The sequence below is a fragment of the Hyphopichia burtonii genome (assembly GCF_001661395.1).
Source record: "Hyphopichia burtonii NRRL Y-1933 unplaced genomic scaffold HYPBUscaffold_2, whole genome shotgun sequence".
Taxonomy (NCBI): domain Eukaryota; kingdom Fungi; phylum Ascomycota; class Pichiomycetes; order Serinales; family Debaryomycetaceae; genus Hyphopichia; species Hyphopichia burtonii.
In genome coordinates, this window is record NW_017963729.1 from 346,905 (window position 1) to 367,649 (window position 20,745).

The 20,745-nt window shown below is 34.7% G+C and overlaps 15 protein-coding genes and 1 non-coding gene across 16 annotated transcripts; 9 read left to right on the forward strand and 7 right to left on the reverse strand.

Annotated features, from left to right (window-relative positions):
- Positions 1-145: 145 nt before the first annotated feature.
- Positions 146-820, reverse strand: HYPBUDRAFT_155579 (uncharacterized protein; the record flags this gene model as incomplete). Its single annotated transcript, XM_020222130.1, has 1 exon — positions 146-820. The coding sequence occupies one exon, from the start codon at positions 818-820 to the stop codon at positions 146-148; it is 675 nt and encodes a 224-aa protein (XP_020077539.1).
- HYPBUDRAFT_188764 (uncharacterized protein) lies at positions 523-1,426 on the reverse strand. Its single transcript, XM_020222931.1, has one exon. The coding sequence runs from the start codon at positions 1,296-1,298 to the stop codon at positions 948-950; it is 351 nt and encodes a 116-aa protein (XP_020077540.1). The 5' UTR covers positions 1,299-1,426; the 3' UTR covers positions 523-947.
- HYPBUDRAFT_188760 (uncharacterized protein) lies at positions 1,427-2,134 on the reverse strand. Its single transcript, XM_020222930.1, has one exon. The coding sequence runs from the start codon at positions 1,939-1,941 to the stop codon at positions 1,555-1,557; it is 387 nt and encodes a 128-aa protein (XP_020077541.1). The 5' UTR covers positions 1,942-2,134; the 3' UTR covers positions 1,427-1,554.
- A 4-nt stretch (positions 2,135-2,138) lies between these two features.
- HYPBUDRAFT_4578 (uncharacterized protein) lies at positions 2,139-2,588 on the forward strand (the record flags this gene model as incomplete). The annotated part of the gene is made up of 2 exons (XM_020223439.1): positions 2,139-2,374; positions 2,576-2,588. 2 exons carry the CDS (start codon positions 2,139-2,141, stop codon positions 2,586-2,588), a joined length of 249 nt encoding a protein of 82 aa, XP_020077542.1.
- Positions 2,589-3,753: 1,165 nt separating this feature from the next.
- On the forward strand, positions 3,754-4,752 carry CLB4 (B-type cyclin; the record flags this gene model as incomplete). The annotated part of the gene is made up of 1 exon (XM_020223999.1): positions 3,754-4,752. A coding segment is annotated over one exon (999 nt), but the record flags the coding sequence as incomplete, so codon positions are not given.
- A 253-nt stretch (positions 4,753-5,005) lies between these two features.
- HYPBUDRAFT_104961 (DUF3844 domain-containing protein) lies at positions 5,006-6,220 on the forward strand (the record flags this gene model as incomplete). Its single annotated transcript, XM_020218383.1, has 1 exon — positions 5,006-6,220. The coding sequence occupies one exon, from the start codon at positions 5,006-5,008 to the stop codon at positions 6,218-6,220; it is 1,215 nt and encodes a 404-aa protein (XP_020077544.1).
- A 315-nt stretch (positions 6,221-6,535) lies between these two features.
- Positions 6,536-8,058, forward strand: HYPBUDRAFT_151930 (uncharacterized protein). Its single transcript, XM_020220754.1, has one exon. The coding sequence runs from the start codon at positions 6,667-6,669 to the stop codon at positions 7,963-7,965; it is 1,299 nt and encodes a 432-aa protein (XP_020077545.1). The 5' UTR covers positions 6,536-6,666; the 3' UTR covers positions 7,966-8,058.
- Positions 8,059-8,238: 180 nt separating this feature from the next.
- Positions 8,239-8,988, forward strand: HYPBUDRAFT_151931 (flavin-linked sulfhydryl oxidase; the record flags this gene model as incomplete). Its single annotated transcript, XM_020220755.1, has 1 exon — positions 8,239-8,988. One exon carries the CDS (start codon positions 8,239-8,241, stop codon positions 8,986-8,988), a length of 750 nt encoding a protein of 249 aa, XP_020077546.1.
- A 57-nt stretch (positions 8,989-9,045) lies between these two features.
- STE18 (Ste18p) lies at positions 9,046-9,387 on the reverse strand (the record flags this gene model as incomplete). Its single annotated transcript, XM_020220016.1, has 1 exon — positions 9,046-9,387. One exon carries the CDS (start codon positions 9,385-9,387, stop codon positions 9,046-9,048), a length of 342 nt encoding a protein of 113 aa, XP_020077547.1.
- A 200-nt stretch (positions 9,388-9,587) lies between these two features.
- HYPBUDRAFT_155605 (uncharacterized protein) lies at positions 9,588-10,265 on the reverse strand (the record flags this gene model as incomplete). Its single annotated transcript, XM_020222133.1, has 1 exon — positions 9,588-10,265. One exon carries the CDS (start codon positions 10,263-10,265, stop codon positions 9,588-9,590), a length of 678 nt encoding a protein of 225 aa, XP_020077548.1.
- A 167-nt stretch (positions 10,266-10,432) lies between these two features.
- On the forward strand, positions 10,433-11,311 carry HYPBUDRAFT_104629 (uncharacterized protein; the record flags this gene model as incomplete). The annotated part of the gene is made up of 1 exon (XM_020218360.1): positions 10,433-11,311. One exon carries the CDS (start codon positions 10,433-10,435, stop codon positions 11,309-11,311), a length of 879 nt encoding a protein of 292 aa, XP_020077549.1.
- Positions 11,312-11,436: 125 nt separating this feature from the next.
- On the reverse strand, positions 11,437-11,973 carry ISU1 (iron-binding protein; the record flags this gene model as incomplete). The annotated part of the gene is made up of 1 exon (XM_020222131.1): positions 11,437-11,973. The coding sequence occupies one exon, from the start codon at positions 11,971-11,973 to the stop codon at positions 11,437-11,439; it is 537 nt and encodes a 178-aa protein (XP_020077550.1).
- Positions 11,974-12,284: 311 nt separating this feature from the next.
- Positions 12,285-17,159, forward strand: LPI9 (protein phosphatase regulator). The gene has a single exon (XM_020223219.1). It carries the CDS (start codon positions 12,679-12,681, stop codon positions 16,879-16,881), a length of 4,203 nt encoding a protein of 1,400 aa, XP_020077551.1. The 5' UTR covers positions 12,285-12,678; the 3' UTR covers positions 16,882-17,159.
- On the reverse strand, positions 17,034-17,927 carry RPL5 (60S ribosomal protein uL18; the record flags this gene model as incomplete). Its single annotated transcript, XM_020222132.1, has 1 exon — positions 17,034-17,927. The coding sequence occupies one exon, from the start codon at positions 17,925-17,927 to the stop codon at positions 17,034-17,036; it is 894 nt and encodes a 297-aa protein (XP_020077552.1).
- A 546-nt stretch (positions 17,928-18,473) lies between these two features.
- HYPBUDRAFT_134640 (ZIP zinc/iron transport family) lies at positions 18,474-19,834 on the forward strand. Its single transcript, XM_020219546.1, has one exon. The coding sequence runs from the start codon at positions 18,734-18,736 to the stop codon at positions 19,763-19,765; it is 1,032 nt and encodes a 343-aa protein (XP_020077553.1). The 5' UTR covers positions 18,474-18,733; the 3' UTR covers positions 19,766-19,834.
- An 826-nt stretch (positions 19,835-20,660) lies between these two features.
- On the forward strand, positions 20,661-20,742 carry HYPBUDRAFT_t32. The gene has a single exon. It is a non-coding gene; the product is annotated as a tRNA-Leu (tRNA).
- Positions 20,743-20,745: the final 3 nt, after the last annotated feature.

Consider the following 20,745-nt stretch of genomic DNA (forward strand, 5'->3'; position numbering starts at 1 on the left):
GGTTGGTGGAGGAGGTTAAGATGAAGCTAAAGGGATGAAAGTTTTTCAGTTAAACGATGCCCTCGCTACAGACCCGTACATATATACACTACTACTACTACTACTACTACTACAAAAAAAAAAAAACTCCATACACCAATATATATTAAAAGGTTTCATCTAGAGTAATGGTAGGACTTTGGGGAGGAGGATTATCATTTGGATCGAATTTAGTGTTGAGATTGTCTAATTTTGGTTTGAATAACGTTTTAGTTAAGGATTTATTTCTTTTCAAGTTATTTGGAGATTTTAGCTCGTCCAATTGATCCAGATCATTAAAAGTATTTAGGTCAATGCCTAGTTTAGATAAATCATTATAGGCATCGAATTTATTCGGCTCTGGTTCATTATAATTAGTTTTGTTATGGAAGTTTTTAAAGTTGGACAAATCTTTAGTTACCGAAAGCGAATCATTATGATTAATTAAAGAATCAAACGATTTTGAACGAACCAATAAATTTTCCTGTAAACTGATTTTGGTTTCACTATTAAAGGGTAAGTTTGATAATTTACCATTTAAATTATCTAATAAATAGTTATATATATTCAACGCAGCCTCATTTGTTTTGAAAATAATGATTATTCTATTAAGAGAAGATAAATTTGACCAATGTTGAATATTATTCAAGTAATAATCGTCACCGTATTCATTTGCAATTGGAGGTTTTAAATTTAAGATCGATAATTTAATTCTGTCCACAAATGCTAACTCATTTGAAATGAAATCTTCTTTTGATAGATTCGATATTATAACCGTAGTTTTACTTTCATCAAGTGACATTTTGGTATAAGGAAGAAACAAGTAGGCGATTTTGCCATTAGTCTAAAATGGGACTTTATACCGTCATCACCCCCCGAGCAAAGACCGACTGGGCCTCCCGCCAAACACCCATACACCAAAAGCAATTTTAATCAAAGTATAAATCATAGTGGAAAGAACATTTAGGATTGAATTGACTATTGCAAATGGTACAACGGTGACTTTTCGAGTAGTCATCAAAAGTTAATTCAGAGTAACAATTCCCGCAAAGAACCACTTTTCCATAATCCAGCTTACTAAATTTTTCCACCGGATGATTAATCGAGTAATTTCTAAACAAATCATGACATTTAAAACAAGAAAAGTAGTATCCACAACATTTGAATTTAATTGCAATAATATCAATTTCACTGTGATAATGTAAACATCTTGTATTTTTGTCGAGCAGTTGGCCGAATAATTTCAAGTTTTCAATGACCAAACAGGACAAATCCGACATTTTCGAAGAACAATTACTGGAATGCTTACAGTCTGCAATAACTTAACGCAATAAAGGTAATGAGTATCAGCAATGGTAACTGCCAACTGCAATTAGGAACTCAATGCCAACTGCAATGCTAACTGCAATGAGAATAACTGCAATGAGGTTTAAGCGATCGTTGGAAAAAAAAACTACCCCCGTGCACCAATGGGAGGTAATCGAATACAATTGAAGACAATTGAATACAATACAAACAATTGAATATAATAGAATACTAAACAAAGAGGGTAGCTACCAAGGGTAGCTGCAAGGACACTACCGTGACTGAGGGATAGCTAATGAGATCTAAAGGGAGATTAGAACAATGCATTTGACGAAGGAAACACACGAAATTACTCAAAAGAATAACATCACAAATATAACAATAAAGCAAGTGAAGAATTCCTTGTGACAAAAGGGTAGGTAGGTAAGCCGGTGGGTAAGCCGGTGGGTGAGTAGCTGAGTGAGTAGCTGAGAGAGTAGCTGAGGAGATGAGTAGCTGGGTGAGTACTGGAGATGCCCAGGGATGGGAGATGAGATGAGCTGAGTAGGTGGAAAAGATGAATATCAAGTAGAAGAAGAAGAAAAAAAAGAATATTAATAGATGAATAGAACGGATCATAACATCCCTAAAGGGAAAAATTGTGCATTTAGGTAATATAACCAGCAATCAAGTACATGAAAAAAAGAACAATAATAAGTGAAACAATCACAATTACATAAAGAGGAAAATTACATGTATAGATCCCTGAATATAAATACCAGGGTTTGCCTAAATTTATCGAGTATGATTCAATTAAATTATTATAGATTCAAAATATGTCATTATCACAACCATTTATTGCTAAACCAGACCATTCTTTTAAAGTTAAGAAATTTGACTTAAATAATATGATTACTTCAACTCCAATTATTAATTACCCAATAAGTCCAATTTCAATAGATCATCAAATTAAACATACTAAAACAACCCACTTCCCTTACCAGACTCCAATAAGTGAGCTTTCGTTTGATTTCATCGATGATATTAACGTCGATGAAATAGAAATTGACTTGTACAACTAAATATTTGCATCTACTGTTTGAGACAGTTTTTTTCGTTTAATTCTTTTACTTCTACTTTGTGTATTAATATATGTTTCGGAATCATCTTGCCACTTGAGTAAACGTTTGACCTGAGAATGAGACCCTCCCTACAACATCACTCCCTACATATCTATAGCCTACTCCCTACATATCTATTTGCAAACATCTAGAATTACGTTTTAATCGTATTATACTTCCATGTTTGTCATTCCCCTTTTGGTACTTACCAAATACCCACCGCGGCAGTCACGTGAGCGGCGCGATTCCCTTTTCGGCCTCTTTATCCATCAATCGGGACACCTCAATAATCTACGTCTACCATATACATCTACCATAGATACGCCTACTATACTATATATACATCTACCATAGATACGTCTACTATACTATATATACATCTACTATACTGTATATACAGCTACTATACCTACTATGTATATATATGTATATATACATATACAAGCTAGGTAGAATGTGGGATGTACGGAGGTTGTATTCGGGATATATGCAAGTTTGAGTCAACCGTGTAGTAATCGAGTTAATCATGTTATTAACTTGTTTTGTAAGTAGTATAAGTATAAGTATTGTAGGATAGTCTTATAGTCTGTACTCTTATAGACTGTTCTTGTAGTGTATGATCTCTAAGCAGTAATGTATAATGGATAATACAATGTATTATGGAATATATTGTACAAACAAAATAAAAACAAACAATCATCAAAATTACAAACACCAAATCTCATCAAATCAAACACCAACTAAACTACATCTATAACTAAAGTAAAACTAAGTTACAACTACTACATCTACATCTACAACTACCACTACAACTACGATTTTACCGGAGTAATACTCCATCCAACTACTGTCACTCTTTAATTAACTCTAGTCATTCGCTATGTCATTCCATCATAAAATTTCCAATGATGAAAATATAAGGTATGTTAAAAAGCCTATTCAACAAAGACAGACGTCAAATAGAATCGTATTAAGTGATTTATCAAATAACGATTCTTTAAACCGTAAATATGAACCATCCGATAAAAAACCCAAACTAAACAATTCAACCCAATCGATTGGCGACGGTTATGATGATACGGATACTGATTCTACTTCTTCAATAACTTCTTCTCATGATAAATTTAAAATCTCTTTGAAAAAAGTCGATGAAGAAGATGAAGAATCTGATGATATAATAAATAATCATTTTGATCATTTGGATGATGATAAGTGGGTTGACGTGGATGATGATGACGACGATGATGATCCTGATGATCCAGAGGATTCAGAAGACCCCCAGGTTCAACTCAAGGATAAACACGCTCATTTGAATCAATTGATTAAAAAACAAATTGAAATCCAACAATTACTATCACAAGAGGAGGAGGAAGAAGAAGAAGAAGATGATGAGGAGGCGGAGGAAGAAGATGAGGAAGAAGAGGAAGAAGACGACGAAGACGACGACGAAATAATGGAACCAAAATGGAACCGATCAATATTTAATGAATTACAATATGTAATGAAAAATTTTCAATCAAAAATTCTCGATTTAGATGATGAAGATACTTATGATGTTACCATGGTGGCAGAATATGCTCCAGAAATATTTAATTATATGCATGAATTAGAACATAAATATTTACCAAATCCAAATTATATGGAGAATCAAGATGAATTAAAATGGGAAATGAGAAGTGTTTTAATCGATTGGGTTGTTCAAGTTCATAGTAGATTTAATTTATTACCAGAAACTTTATTTTTAACAATTAATTATATCGATCGGTTTTTAAGTAAAAGAAAAGTTTCTCTTTCAAGATTTCAATTAGTTGGTGCAGTTGCTTTATTTATCGCTGCTAAATATGAAGAAATTAATTGTCCAACTATTCAAGAAGTTGCTTACATGGCTGATAATGCTTATAGCATTGAAGATTTTTTGAAAGCTGAAAGATTTATGATTGATGTCTTGGAATTTGATATGGGTTGGCCTGGTCCAATGTCTTTTCTAAGAAGAATCTCAAAAGCTGATGATTACGATTATGAAACTAGAACTTTAGCTAAATATTTCTTAGAAATTACAATTATGGATAAAAAATTCGTTGCAAGTAAACCAAGTTGGCTTGCTGCTGGTTCTCATTACTTATCGAGAAAGTTATTAAATAAAGGTGATTGGTCCGACTCCCATATTTTCTATTCTGGTTATACTGAAATACAATTAAAACCATTAGCTAAATTCTTATTGAAAATTTGTGAAAATGCCGAAATTCATCATAAATCCATTTTCGAAAAATATCAAGAAAGACGCTATAGAAGAAGCTCTTTGTTCGTTCAAGATTTCTTATCCCACTTGTCTTCCTCTTTATCCTAATGTATACTACTTTAATTCTTGCATTCTTTACTTCTGCCCAATATATTTCATTATCTTTATAAGTCTTTGTAATTTGCAGTATTTAAACAAAACGGTGCACGCACACCATTCCGACAAAGCATTTTTTTTTTTTTCTCCCAGTGCTGAACTTTTTAAAGGAAAACCGTAAGTTTAATACATTATCAGAGCATTTTATTAAACAAATATGAGGTTAAGTAGTTGGGTATCATGTTTGATGGTAACATCGATTGCATCGGCGAAAGCAAAGTCGGAAGCCTGGGAAGTTTCAGTTTATGATTTGCAAAATCAACAACATGATAAAGTTCCAGTCACCAATTCAAAAATTGGAGAATACTATTTCAGTGATAAACTAGACGTTAGTGACTATTATAAGTTAGATAAGTCATCAATTGAAACATTGGATGATATTTATAATGATGCATCAGCTTCTGAAACTGAAAAACCAAAATTATACATTAACTTACACGGAGTTTCCCAAGGGATTTTCAAATTTAAACCAATTTTTAAAATTTTGGAATCAAAGTATAAAAAAATTATTAATTTAGACGATAGTTTAACCAAACAATTACAACAGTTTGTTGAATCTCATTCAGATTATAAAATTAACCAGTTAACTAGTGAATTAAAGCTTTTAACTAAACACGATTCAAGTTTGGTTAATCATTTTAAGTATTTTGATGATCAATTGATTCAAATATGGAATACTTTTAAAAAAGGATATCAATTCAATGGCAATCAACAAGTCTTATCCAACCATGTTGATTTCATTAATGAAAAATCATTCATTAATGGATTATCCCAATTAATTCATTTAAATAATATCGAACATTTTGAAAATGATGATATTATCAAGTTTGATACTTTTGCCTTGGACTTAATCGGTAAAAAAATTGGTTATGATTCAACTACTTATAAATTTTGTGAAAAAATTTTGGGTGATTATTTAATTTTATTATCTTCAAAATTTGATGTAACCGTTTTAACTTTCCCATCAATTGATCTGATTAATGATGATGAGATTATTAATTCTAAAAAAAATAACTTACGTAAAAGAGATTTGGAATTATCAAAAGTTTTCGAAACTTATAATAAAAGATCTTCTTCTCAATCTTCTTGTTTTACCAATGAAGAAGCTTGTCAAGTTGGTACTTCCAACTGCAATAGCCATGGTGTTTGTACTAAAATTGGCTCAAAATGTTGGCAATGCTTATGTTCTTCAAGCTTTAACGAATCTACTCATAAAACTACCAATTGGTCAGGTTTCGATTGTGGTTCAAAAGATATCTCTGCGCAAGCTAACTTATTATTTTGGTCTTCTTTAGCCATTATCGTTGCTTTCATTGGTGGTATCAAATTATTAGTTGACGTCGGTGGTGAATCATTACCTGGAGTTTTAGATGCTGCTACTGCTCCAACTAAAAAAAATTAATTAGTTTTATTCATTTCTCTTTTTTTGGTTATTCTATATAACTTGAAAATATAAACGTTAGCGTGTTTAAAGCTGTTGTAAAAGCCTTGTATTGCGAGATTTAAAAAAAAAAAAATTTAATGAAACACAACATCCTTGATACCATTCTTATCAAGCAGAAATACAAGATGGTATGGGTTGAAGGTTTGACCTGCTTATGGTTGGCTTCGTTGGTAAGAGCGGGCGATATTGCTAGAAATCATATAAACAATCCAGACGCTTATCACTACTCCGATCCCGACTCTTATCAGTACTCCGATCCCAGTCCTTATGCTGATTCTTATTCTAGTGCAAATCATCCTTATCCGTCTTACTCAAGTCAAGAGTCTGGCAACCAACTATACTGTCCAGTCGAATATGTCTTCGCAAGTGGGGGTCCTTATCATTATTCACTAGTTGCAAATAATATGGAAAATCACGGATTTTACCATGGATCTTCGAATCATGGTCATACAAATGAGGGTTCTTGTCCGGTGAACGCATTTGAACATCCATTCGGCCACCCGGACCATCGACCAAGACGTCATCGACTTGGTTTTGGTAATCGTCTACGTAGAAACTCAAATAAAAAGGAAAAACCTTTTGAAATTCTGGTATTTGAATTGGATTATAAAAATTTCGATCAAAGTCCTAAAATAAGTACTGAAACCGCCAAATATTACTTTTCCAAGGAACTTAACATACACCAGGAGTGTCCTATAGAGTCAATAGACCAATTAAATAAAATCTATAAGAGAAAATTATCAAGAAAGAATGGGAAAACCAAATTATTTATTTCTCTACACGGAGTGGCTGATGCACAAGAGTTTTTCTATGGAGTCAAACCGAATTTTCTAATTGAAGGTATTGGAATGAAACAAATGCTACGATTTGACGTTTATTTCAATAGGAAACTAGTTTATAAGATAATTGAACTGAATATTAAATCATTCTTGAAAAGGTTCCGTCGTGGGTTTAAACTCATCACATCAAACGAAAAATACCAAACGGAAGCAAATTGGGAAAGCTCATTCAATATCTGGGATAAGTTGAATAAAGTCCCAAACTTGAACCTGATCCTCAATTTTGATCTAGGCCATATAAGATTCATCAACGAAAAATCCTTCTTTGATCTATTGGCCAATCTAATTGATATTAACGATTTAGAAGAATTAAGTCAAGATGAAATTCTTTATATACTGTCTCCTACATTTGTTTTCCTTGGTGAAAAATACGGTCATGATTCCTTAACTTATAAATTTGTTAAAAGAATCATTGGGGATTATATCGTTTACTTATCCCATAATTACGATACTACAGTAATACTTTATCCTGCAATGAATCCAAAAGACAAAGAGGACGAAAAAATTCAACCATTTCCCAATGACGACAATGCTAACAGAAGATCGTTGATTGAACATATCCCCCAATCAAGCTCTTATGTCAGTTGCTTTATCAATGAAGAAATTTGTAAGTTTAAAACTTCAAATTGTAATAGCAAAGGTATTTGTGTTGAAACCACCTCTGGGTGTTGGCAATGTCTTTGCTCTTCGGTTTTCAATGAAGAAACTTCCATCACTACAAGCTGGTCTGGCTTTGACTGCAGCACCGAAGAACAATCCCTGGATAGGAATGCATTTTCGTGGTCGTCACTAGGTTATATAATTAGAATACTTGGGGGGATCAAGTTTTTAATTGATATCAGTGGTGAGTCCATATTCTACTGAACCTCCTTATGATCTCTACGTGTTTAATGAACGTAAAACGAACAGATTCGTAAATAAAGTGTAAGTATAGTTAATAAATGTATTGTACGATAAGCTTAGTATGCTGTCGCTAACAAAACAAAAAAAAAAAAAAGGCAAAAAAAAAGCGAACTAACGAGGAATAAAATCTGCTGATGGAAATCAGATATAAATAAATAGCCAGGAGAAGCCTGTTTATACAGAATACATACTACTTTTATCAATCAGACCAGTATGTTACACGTCAGAAAGCCCATGGTCACCACCTTTTTGCTTTTGGTGGTGATCAGTATCATCTACTACATGTCGTCGTCCAGTTCTACAAGTTCCTTAGGTAACATTTCACCAATTACCAGAAACAGTATACAGAATGAAAATTTGAATTTAGTCAATCAGCAACAAAAGAGTGAGAAGATAATTGAACAAGAAGAGACTGCTGAAGACCCTGAGGTTATTAAAAGACCAACTAAGCAAAAAGAAGAGCCAGCAAAGGAGCAAGTACCAGTTAAGGAAGCACAACCTTTGGAAGATGAAGGAGCGGCAATTCAAATCACCGAGACTCCATTCATGCCTAAGATGGCTAATGAGACATTAAAGGCGCAATTAGGTAACGCTGCTTGGAAATTATTCCATACTATTTTGGCCAGATACCCAGATAAACCTTCTCAACAAGAACAAAGTACTTTGAATACGTATATTCAACTGTTTGGACAAGTGTATCCATGTGGAGACTGTGCCAGACATTTCCAGCATTTGTTGAAGAAGTTCCCTCCACAAGTTGGAAGCAGGAAGACTGCAGCATTATGGGGGTGTGATATTCATAATAAGGTTAATGAGAAATTACATAAATCCCAATATGATTGTACTACGATCTTAGAGGATTATGATTGTGGGTGTGGAGGTGATGAACAGGAGAAGGACTTTACTTTGGGAAACGAAAGTATCGATCACGTTCGAAACATCAAAGTTGATGAAAAGGAAGATAAGTTACAATTAGGAGGTTAAATTAAGTATTTTTAAGAAACAGAGATGTATTATTTAAATGTATTTGTGATTGTAGAACTAGACAATGGTACAGCAACCAACGTTCACCTCTTTTTCAGCTCTTGACTCCTTAAGTTGTTGATACTGGCGAAATTTACTGAGCTTTGGATCCAATTTCCAAAGATACGGAATCAAATAATCAGGCACCGTTTGGGTGTTGTTGATTATCAACAACGATACAGAAGAAGCTGGGATCCGTTCCTTTTGTAAGCTTTGTTTTAACCGGTTATTCAATTCTTCAATACGGTTATACTTGATTTCCAATATTTTATTGGCAATTTTCTGCTGCTGAGGCGATTGTTGAAGAGTTTGAGCGGGCTGGTTAGCTTTCCCGTAGGCTTGGGCTTGAGAATCTGACATTTGACCTGGATTTAATAGCGTTGGATATGGTGTAGTGCTGAAAAGTGTAGAGTTGGCACCGTGAGGTGAGTTTTATCCTTGACTTCGCAAAATTTGCAGTTAACGAGAAATGATAAGAGCACCTACATACAATTTATATCCATATATATATATCCATATACATATATCTATATATACATATCTATATATACAATGCAATGCTAGAAGAAGAATAAGAATAGAATACAGACAGAAATAACCGAAGCTAGAATCAAAGTATCTCTTTTCCTTCTAGTATTGATTTTGGAAATCAATACGTTTATACCCGGGATTGAAGATAAAACCCCCATCATTTTAGAAGATGCATTATTGAGATGAACTCTTTGTTGGAGTAGTTCGTCTCTGGTTTCATAAGCAGATCTTAGTAACCGATCGGCAAAAGAGTTGGTATTATCGACTCTTGTTCTTTCATCCAATATATAATCATTATCATTGAGAGAATTCTGCTGATAATTGGCGGATCGCTGTTTATGGGCGTTGATATCTGATCTAACCAGAAACAATAGATTAGAACGGTTTCTTTCGTCCAAGATTTTCGATTGAATTTTACTAAACGACAGTTTTTGGTCGTTCAAGATTTCTTTATGTCTTGTCAATTGCTGTAATTTCGACGTGGATATATTTGAGTCACTGTCGCTTATTCTATTTAGTTTGTTTATGAGTGAATCTCTTTTGGTCAACAAATCAGTAATTTCTTCTACTAGCTGAGTTTCTTCATCGTTTGCTTCGCCGGATATGTCTGAGTTTTGGTACTTGGAATATTGGGATAGAAGGGACTCTGTTTTCTTCTCTAAATTGAGTGCCTGGGTTCTGGTTTGAGAAAACGTTGCGCTGGACATACTTGTTCAAGTCGAGTTGGGTTAAAATCAGGTTTAGGTATTTAGTTGTTGTCAGTAATTTATCAAAACTCTCGGAGGGAGAGCAAGGTGATTGCACGACCTCATTTTAAGTCTTCTCATCGTATTGCTTTGATCAGGTATTGAGCCATAAGTGAATAGCGGATAACATGTCGTCGGTGGAAGATCTACGGGAGGTTGCCCCGGAGCCGGTTACTTTGGATATCAAGCAACAACCAGAACCAAAACAGCCAACATTAGTGAGCAAATGCGTTAATTATTTATTAAAATTACAAAAATATTCAGCTTATGGATTAACTGGATTTTTGGGATTACATATTTCATCAGTGGTGATAGTGCCGGGGCTCTCGATACCCTGGGAACTATGTCAGGAGGTGTTTGAAATGGCCCGGAACGTTTACCTTGGGATCCCATTTTTCGAGCCAATTGGAATCTTTGGCTGCGGGATTGTTCATATTGGTAGTGGGATTGGAATCCGATTTTTACGTGGACACCAACGGAAAACCACCAATAATCACGAAGTGATTATCAAGGATGAACAGAGAAACGATATTGGCTTGGGAGGAATCACTGGGTTGCTTGGATTAGGGTATAAGAAGTCGATAATTCTGACGATCTGGCCAGGAATGACTCCGTTATCGATATCAGGATACGTGACTGGGATCTTATTGATTGTTCATATTCATAAGTTTAGATACGTTCCTTTACTGATTGACGGAGACCTGAGCTTAATCAATTTAGAATATATTGGATACGTTTTACAGAAGTCGCCTTTAGCTGGTTTGGGTAAATGGGTCAATTGGACGATGTTAACTTTGCTAGTCTGGACTTCAAGCTATCACATAACCAGCGGGTGGTTGAGGTATATGAAGAAGTACAGTATGCGATGGAAAAGACTTGCTTATGGAATAATCAACGGGGGGTTTTTCTTAGGAGTAGTTGCATTACTCAGATATAGAAAAGTGATAGTGAGCAACGGCTTTATTGGTGATGCGTTCAACACCTACATACTGAAGAGCTGGGTCTAGCGACTCGGGTCCTACATCGGAGTAGATCTATATATATTTAAAACATAATTTATTGAATAAATAACATACAAAGCCTATTGAATAAATAAATTAACAAGAAATGAACATGCACCAGTGGTAATTACCTAAGCAGCAACTGCTTCTGGACCCAAGGTTGGTTTTTTAACCACTCTCTTGGATCTATAGTCTTTAACTGCGCTTTTAATTGCATCTTCAGCCAACATGGAACAATGTAACTTAACTGGAGGTAAGGACAATTCTTTGGCAATGGCCGTGTTCTTAATGGCCAAGGCTTCTTCCAAAGTCTTCCCCTTGACCAACTCAGTAACATAAGAAGAACTGGCAATGGCAGAACCACAACCAAAAGTCTTGAACTTAACGTCTTTAATCACCCCAGTCTCCTCGTCAACTTGTATTTGTAATCTCATCACATCCCCACAAGCCGGGGCACCAACCAACCCGGTACCCACGTCTTGCAATGCTTTATCCAAGCTACCAACGTTTCTTGGATTGGAATAGTGATCAATCACCTTTTCATGATATAAACGTTTGCTTTGGAAAACTGGACTTGTTATAGCTGGTGTTCTAACCAATGGAACACTGGCTCTAGCTAATGGAGCTCTTAAAGCAGATCCAACTCTTAATAATTGTCTAGCGTACATTTTGGTCAATAATACTCAAACAGGGCAATATCGATAACGACGAACAATCTCTTATTTATATAATAACGTTTTTTCGGATTAAAAAGATAAAAGTTTATGAGATGGGTCCGACACACCGAAAAGCGTGAAAATTAAGGGTATTATCCAGTAATAGCTTTTCTTCAGGCATGACACAAGGTCAATTTGCTCTGAATAATTAATGAGATTGGGGTCGGGACACGCCCATCGGTGGGTGGGTGGCTGCTTAGGTAAGCGGGAAAGGGCCTCGCCGTTCGGCAAAGCCGAACGGTGAGGGGAACCGCCCGATGATTAGATAAGCAATTAGCTAAGCATTGTGATTAAACACGGAGATCTAAGTCCAGTTTCAGGGTTGGTCCCAGGGCGAGCAGCGGGTGGTACGGGTGTCCCTTTGGGAAGGCTTGCCCAATAGTATCCCGGTGTAAGTAATACGTTTACAGCAGAAGCCTCCAAGGCCTAAGTCATTGGACTGAACACCTATGAAAAATCATAAGATCCTTATAGAGATAAGTGATACCAAGTGCTAAGGGAGGAATCTACTTATTAATTGATCTTTGCCTTGGTTTGTACAGACAGATATTTTTTTTTTGCCCTTTTTTTTAACATCATCACCTTATAATTTAACAGCTACACGGGATTGGAACTACCACCACATCTTTTTAAGTTGTAGATGAATCATCACGAGTTATGAATAACACCAACTATCCAATTCATCCAGAAAAGTCCCCCGTTAAAAAAGATGATGACGATTACACAACCGGTGTATCCAATGGAGATGTGGACTGGTTATTCAGAGGTAAACTGAAGAAGTTGACTAAGAAAATGAATGGTCCAAACGTGTCCATTGAGGAGAATGCGTCTTCCAAACAAGAAAACCCGGTTGCCGATGAGTCCAAGGAGAATAAGCCGGGTCCAGAAGTGAAAGAACGTTTGCCGCTGGAACAAGTTGATAAACCAATTAGTAGACCAATTGATAAACCAATTGATAAACCAATTGATAAACCAATTGATAAACCAATTGATAAACCAATTGATAAACCAATTGATAGACCAATTGATAGACCAATTGATAAACCGGTTAAACCAGTCAGATCAGAACAACCAGTCAGATCAGAACAACCAGACAAACCGGAAAAACCAGTGGATAAGCCAATTGACAAGGTTGATAAAAAACAAGATTCAAAATTTAAGCTAGTAAGATCAAGGTCGTCTTCAACGTCGTCGGTCAGTTCACAACCAATCCAGTCTCCTCAACAAACCCGCAGAGGCTCCTTCAGCTTCATGTCTGCTGCCGCCGGGAACTCTCCTATAGATGAATCGAATTCGCAAACAACCTCCCCCAGTGTTAGCCGCTCAAATTCAGCCTCTGGTAAAACAAGAAGTTTATTCAGCTCTCTTTCTTCCAAATTTAAATCCCAACCCCAACTGGATTTTGATAAAGATAAAGAGAAAAAATTAAACCCAAACTTATTAGGAAGCGGCAATGATTCTTCAAATCAAGATGATTTGGCCACTCTAATTAATAAACCTTTGGCAGGAATTGGTATTCCAAACCGTAATATCAAACGTAAAAACTCTTTATCAATTGATGAAAATCCTAATTCTCTAGATAAAGATCGGGGGAAATTTTTGAAAAAAATAGTATCCTCATCACCAAATTCATCCCATTTACTGAAAAATCCGTCAGCAAAGAAATCCAAAAAAGACGATTTGGAAAATATAAAACTTCGAAGAGTCACGTTTGCAATCGATAAATTACCATCGGATCCTCAACAACAAATTCCTTCTCGTCGTCCTAAAAAGGGTAATGTTTTGATTCCTGAAGATATCGTGGCTCCACCTCCAAGATTATCCCAAGGTATTTCCATTAATAATGAAAAACAAACTCCTTCTAATAATGATCATAAAATTTCAGAACGAGAATTAAATATGGCTTATGAAGCTCAAAAAAGAGCTTTATTAGAAGCGGATAAACATGCTCATGAAGCTCATTTATCTGCTAGACGTATTGCTCATGAAGTAAGTCAGTATAAAGTTAAAAATTCAATACAAAAAGATACTGAAGATGATACTTCTGGAATCTTGGATCATGATGTCAATAATATAGAAATTGATAAACCAGTTCATTTACATGAACAACATTTTGATGATTTGGAAAATGATGATGATATCGATAAAAATTTGAAAAATTTATCTTTGGAAACAATCTACTCCCGTTGTTGTCACTTAAGAGAAATCTTACCAATCCCTGCCACTTTAAAACAATTGAAAAATAAATCAAAACCTTTGGAAGTTTTGAAATTATTAAATCCAAGACCTACTTTAATTGATGTTTTGAGTTTTAGTGATTTCATTTCAATTATTCCAATTAATACAGTTATTTTCGATAATGTCACCATGACCACTGAAATGTTAAAGCATTTTTTGGCATCTTTAGTTAATTCATCTAGTTTGGAAAAATTGAGTTTAAGAAATGTTGCAATTAATGAATTAGGTTGGAAATACTTATGCAAATTCTTATATAAAAATCATACGGTTAAAAAATTAGATATAAGTCAACAAAGAATTAAATCCGAAACTAATAAATCAATGGTTAGATCTTCCATGAATTGGAATTTACTCATTCAAAGTTTAGTTATGAGAGGTGGTTTAGAAGAATTGGTCATAAATGGTTGTAAATTATCAGATGAAATTTTTGAAAAATTAATAAATCATGCTGTTTTACCTTCAACTTACAGATTGGGAGTTGCTTCTTGTGAATTAAATTTGAAAAAATGTCAAGTCATTGCAAATTGGATAAAAAATCCTTCCGGTAAGTGTATGGGGGTTGATATTGCCTTTAATGATTTATCTAATGGTCAATTAAAACCTTTTATTGAAACTTTTAATAAAGGTAATGATAAGTTGATTTTCTTCTCTTTAAACTCAACTAAATTATCAAACATAGAAGAAACAACTGATTTAATTATATCTTTATCAAAAGTTACCTCTTTGAGATTCTTAGATTTAAGTTCATTACCTGATTTATTTCCTGGTATAATTTCAAAATTGGCTAAATATCTACCATTTTATCCAAATTTACGTCGTATTCATTTTGATTTAAATGAATTAACTTCTCAATCCATTAGTGCAATTGCTGAATTCTTACCTAGGTGTAAAGCTTTGGTCCATGTATCATTTTTGGGTAACCGTAATCTAGGTCATGGTGCTGCTGCTACTTTATATACTGCTGTTAAATTATCAAAAAGTATTTTCACTTTAGATTTGGACTATGATTTAGTTAGTGATAAATTATCACAAAAAATGGCATTCTACTTAATGAGAAATATGGAAAGAACAGTTAGACCTCAAATTGATTCAATAGATGATATTAAAGATGAAGACGAAGAAGAACTCATGTTCGATGGTTCATTATTAATGGAAACTGCAGAAAAATTATTGGTTGAAGATGATAAACACAATAATGATAAACAAGAAGACCTAAAAGTTCAAAAAATCATCACCAATGCTTTGATTGAACGTACTAGAGCAGTAAGAAATGATATTCATCGAACTATTGATTCCTTATTCGAAAAAAGAAATCATGGTGAGTTATCAATTGATGGAAAAGAAACACTTTTGAGATTTTGTTTATTGGATTCTTCTTTGGAAAAAGTTGTTCATATGTATGAAGAAAAGGCTAAGACTTTTGCCGAATTTGGTTCAACTCAGCAAAGTCCTGCTCCTTCACAAAGTGGTGTTAATGATCAATTAGTAGAAGAGGATACAAGACTACAACAAATGCAACAACAAAAAGAGTTGGAAATCAAATTACAACAACAAGAACAACAACAAAGAATTCAACAGCAACAAATTTTACAGCAACAACCGAGACAACAAAATAAAATTCCTGGAATTCCTACTATTCAATTACCTCACAATGATCATTTACATGAAAGTTCAAATGAGTTAATTACTGCTGGTCCAATTTTATCACCTCATAATACAAATATAGTTGAATCTTCACAACCAGGCTATTTTCAAGGTATCGAACAAACCTTTCAGCCTCATCAAGTTGTTGTTGAATCGTCATCTGATGGTACTTCAGTACCAATTGATAATTTGACCGGTAGACCAGTTTTGATGAAATCTGTCAGTCAAACATCATTACATGCAAAAGAACAAGAAGAAGAAGAAGGTGAATTTCATAGATGGGGGTTTTTCATTCAACAAAGAAATAATCAAGGAAATGATAAGGATAAAAGAACCGATTCCACCAATTCAAATAAATCAAACTCACCTCTTACATCCCAGCCTAAATCACCACCAGAAAATAAAAGAGAAATACCAGTGTTGAATGTGTTACCATCTGGTTCAGAATTGAGGGAGGCGATTATTGCGGCTAAAGGTATTGAATCCGTTACTGATTTAATTGATAAGATTAATAATAGCCGTATCAGTCTTGATAAGATTTATAATTTGGATGAGATTAAAGATCAAATCAATCAAATCCGAAATGAAAATTTGAATGAAAAGGATAAAGATCAATTAAACCATTACCCACATCACTATCATCAAATGGTATTGCAAAAACAATTACAAAAGCAGTTACAACAAGAATCCAATGATTCTAAAAAGGAACCGTCAGCTCATAGAACTCCCTCACCACCATCACCTAGAAAAAATACTGATATTCAACAGCAGCAGCAACAACAACAATCGCCATCTTTTCTATCATCAATTTCTCTGGCTCTCAGTGGTAATAATAGCTCTAAATCCACAGGAGATGAAGAAGATGACAGTGGGTCTATAGATTCAAATGAAGACGAAGGCGGTAATGTGGATGCAGTTGTTGATGAAGCTTATGATAAGTTACTTAACGATGCCCAGAGAGTGAGATCTAACAAATAAAATATGTATATATTCAAAATTTTAATGCTACAAAAAAATTTTTTTTTAAGACATACGAAAAAAATTATAATTAAATATATATAAAATTATAAAAAACCATACATCAAAAGCAGACAGAAAAATAAATTAGATGAGAAAAACAACTAATTAATTTAGTTATCAGCTTTGAAAGCAGCGATTTTTTCAGCAACTCTAGCATCTCTTTCAGCTTTAGAGAGTTTGAATTGTCTGAATTTCTTACCGTGAGCTTTGTATTGTTCTTTGGTGAATTTCTTTTCAGCTGGTTTGAAAGCTGGGTCAGCTCTGATAGCTTCGTGAGCGTTGGTGTAAAGTTCTTCAATATCTTCAACTTCAATTTCTTCATCGATGTAGTTTTTGAAGACTTGTCTGTATTTTTCTTCATCATCATCCATTAATTCTTCCATGTATTCAGCAATGTGACCACCGAAGATGTATTTTCTTAATAATTCAGCATCCAATTCTTCGGATTCCATATCCCAACCTGGGAATCTGTTTGGAGAGTGAGGAACGTATAAACCACCGTCAGAAGCACCTTTTAAGACACCAAAGATTTTAGCACCAGTGGTAGTTCTTTGTAAACCAATATCTAAGAAAACTTTGAATGGTCTTGGGCCATCTTCAACAGCTTCGGTTAATTCGTATTCACCTTCAACTTCTTCAACACCTTGGTAAGTTTCATCTAAACCTAATTTTTGTAAGGCTCTTCTGGCAACTAATAAACCAGTAGCGTAAGAAGCTGCCCAGTTAGTTAAACCATGTTTAATACCGTATCTTGGTAATTCATGAGAGTAAGCAGCAGTGAAAACAATATCACCAGTGATTTGAGAAGAAACAATTTGAGCAATGATATCTTTCTTGGTGAATCTAACAACTAATCTGTATTTTGGAGAGTTGTATTTAGCCTTGTGTTGGGTAACCAATCTCTTTCTTTGGTAGTAATCGGTTTTACCTTCTTGTCTTCTACGGAAAGGAGTTTGGAAACGGGAGTGGTAAGAGGAGCTCTTTAAAACTTTATCGAAAGCCATTTTGGATACTGGTTATTGATATACTAATGAAAGTTAAACAAGTTAAACAAGTAGTAGACTTTTTTTTTTCACTTTATTCTCCCTCCAAAGGGAAGAGATGAAAAATTTTTCAAATTTTCAGTCGTATTTTTTTCCGTGTTCGCGCACGACTTTTTGGGAAAAAAATAATAATAATAAGTGGACGGGGATTTACGCTTTTCAGACTGACGTTTACACAGTGATAAAATGGCTTAGGCTGCTAATTTGCAGCCTCTCGATAATTCAGACGGACGTCAGAGAGAATCCGTAAGCCAAAAGCTGCAAGAGATGGGTTGACTGTAGGGGGTTCTTGGGGCGTATGTATGGAGAGCCTCTTGCTCTGAAGAAGGCCCAATAACCATTTGTCTCTATGCTAAGAATAACTAGGATACCGTTTTCGGACCCTGTAGGTTATTAATTAGCAGTGTAAAGGTGGTAATAAAGCAATGTGATTGGGGCTGACAAGAGAATGCCACATCACATACAGATGCTCTCAATTCGTATAACCAATGAGTCAAGGTACATTTCCCTGATCGATCAGATATTAGTATTAGCAGCACATATTTGAGCATCTTTGGCTCAAAGGAACAAGGAGTATGTATATTAGCTCTCTCTTGGCACTACAATAAGAATAACAAAAACAGATTAGAAGTTTATTATAAGTGAATACTGAATCACAAACCATCATTGGGTAACTCTATAAATTTAGAATATATATATATATTCTGGAATATACCCCATATAAGCTGAAAGGGCTATTTTCTTCTCTTCTGGAGTAATTACTTAAGATGTTCGACAGAACCAAACTCTTACCACGAGACACTTGTGAATCCAACAGCACGTTCAAGGATGAGGACATGCCAGCCAGAATCTCAGCCGTGTTTGTTGTATTTGCACTTTCATCTCTAGGATCATTTTTTCCATTAATTGCCAAACACTGCTCTTTTCTTCGGTTACCTAGTTGGGTATTTTTCATTACTCGCTACTTTGGTAGTGGGGTTATAGTTGCAACTGGATTTATTCATCTTTTGGCTGAAGCCGATGAAGCCTTGACTGATGAATGTTTGGGTGGAGTCTATGAAGAATACCCTTGGGCTGAAGGGATTGCTCTCATGGGGGTTTTCGTTATGTTCTTCCTTGATGTACTTGCTCATAAAAAAATCGAACAAAAAGTCAAGTCTAAATGTTGCACAGTTGAAAATATCAATATCCTTAATAGCGGTTCAAATGAAGTAACTGAAAGTGATGATAAAAAATCTGAAAAAAATGAAATTCAAGAAAATGCAGAGGAAACCAAAACCAAAGATCTGGACCTTGAAAATTTCTATTCCCAAATCTTGAATTCTTTTGTTCTTGAATTTGGTATTATTTTCCATTCTGTTTTCGTTGGGTTATCTTTATCCATTGCTGGTGATGAATTTAGAACCTTATATGCTGCTATTTGTTTCCATCAAATGTTCGAGGGCTTAGGCTTGGGTACTAGATTTGCTACTACTCCATGGCCAGAAGATAAATCTTACACTCCTTGGGTATTATCTTTAGCTTACAGTTTGACTACTCCTATTGCAATTGCAATTGGTTTGGGTGTAAGAAAATCGTATGCTCCTAATTCGGCTAAAGCTTTGGTGGTTACCGGGGCCTTTGATGCTGCTTGTGCTGGGGTTTTGATTTACAATAGTTTAGTAGAATTAATGGCTTACGATTTCATGTACTCTACTGAATTTAAAGGTGAAAATGATGGTATGAAAAAGACCTTGTTTGCTTTTACTTGCTTGAGTCTCGGGGCTTTTGGTATGGCTATTATTGGTAAATGGGCTTAATATTTGGGTAGCTTCTTCATGTGTATTTATCTTTCATTTCTCTATATAAATCAAATATCTATTTAGATGCTTCAGAAGTCCTTTTACAATTGGGAAAGGTATTGTAAGTCGGGTATATCCCTTGTTCTTTGTAGCTATAAAGAAGTCCATTTCTCTATAAAATTGAGATTTTGGCTCAAAATTAGTGCTTTCCAGGTAAACAGCATTAAACTGTGCAGCTAAAATTTCCAAGACCTATGCTTCGAAGCCATTAAGAAAACCACAGCAGTCAAAGTTGAATGGAACCTTCCACTCCGTATCTTGATGACTCAACTAGTATTTAGTTAAAGGAGATTGATACAATGGAGATGTAGAGGGCGAAGAGGGTGTAAGTTTGAAGGGTAGGGAATAACCGGATACCCTTTGATAACACGAGATGTAGTATCAACTGATGGAAAACTACAGAAAAATCTAATTCAATGTAGGAAAATTGGATAGCAAGTTAATGTTAAAATGTCGTCTTTGTTATAAATACGGTTGCAAAAATGGCGTATTGAGAGAAAAATCGCCTTTTCAATATATTATCAGAATCATTTGCTATACCCAACCATAAACAAGGTCAACTTAGAGATATACATTATTGAAAAGTTGAAGAAAAGACTGGGAAAACCTCATGGCTACTTTTGAGAAAATCCATATAAAATTAATTTTTTTCTCTTGTATTCTAGTTCAACCAGTTTTTTGATTTTTTAGCTGAGATTAAAATACAAAAGCTTTTGATAGCTTATCTTTCTACTGTCAAATAGCCTAAGACGATATATTGATTGTTAACAAAATTTCCTTATTTTTTTAAATTTTATTACTGTTTGAATTTTCGCCAACATAATTACCCAGTATCAGCATTCTTAATATACAAGGCTCTCTGGCCGAGTGGTCTAAGGCGGCAGACTCAAGTTCTGTTATCGTAAGATGCGCGCGTTCGAATCGCGCGGGAGTCATTA

What these genes read in the sequence shown, in the direction of transcription:
- HYPBUDRAFT_188760 (XM_020222930.1), bottom strand. Translation starts at nt 1,941, where the DNA reads ATGATCCGTTCTATTCATCTATTAATATTCTTTTTTTTCTTCTTCTTC.
- HYPBUDRAFT_188764 (XM_020222931.1), bottom strand. Translation starts at nt 1,298, where the DNA reads ATGTCGGATTTGTCCTGTTTGGTCATTGAAAACTTGAAATTATTCGGC.
- HYPBUDRAFT_134640 (XM_020219546.1), top strand. Translation starts at nt 18,734, where the DNA reads ATGTTCGACAGAACCAAACTCTTACCACGAGACACTTGTGAATCCAAC.
- LPI9 (XM_020223219.1), top strand. Translation starts at nt 12,679, where the DNA reads ATGAATAACACCAACTATCCAATTCATCCAGAAAAGTCCCCCGTTAAA.
- HYPBUDRAFT_151930 (XM_020220754.1), top strand. Translation starts at nt 6,667, where the DNA reads ATGGAAAATCACGGATTTTACCATGGATCTTCGAATCATGGTCATACA.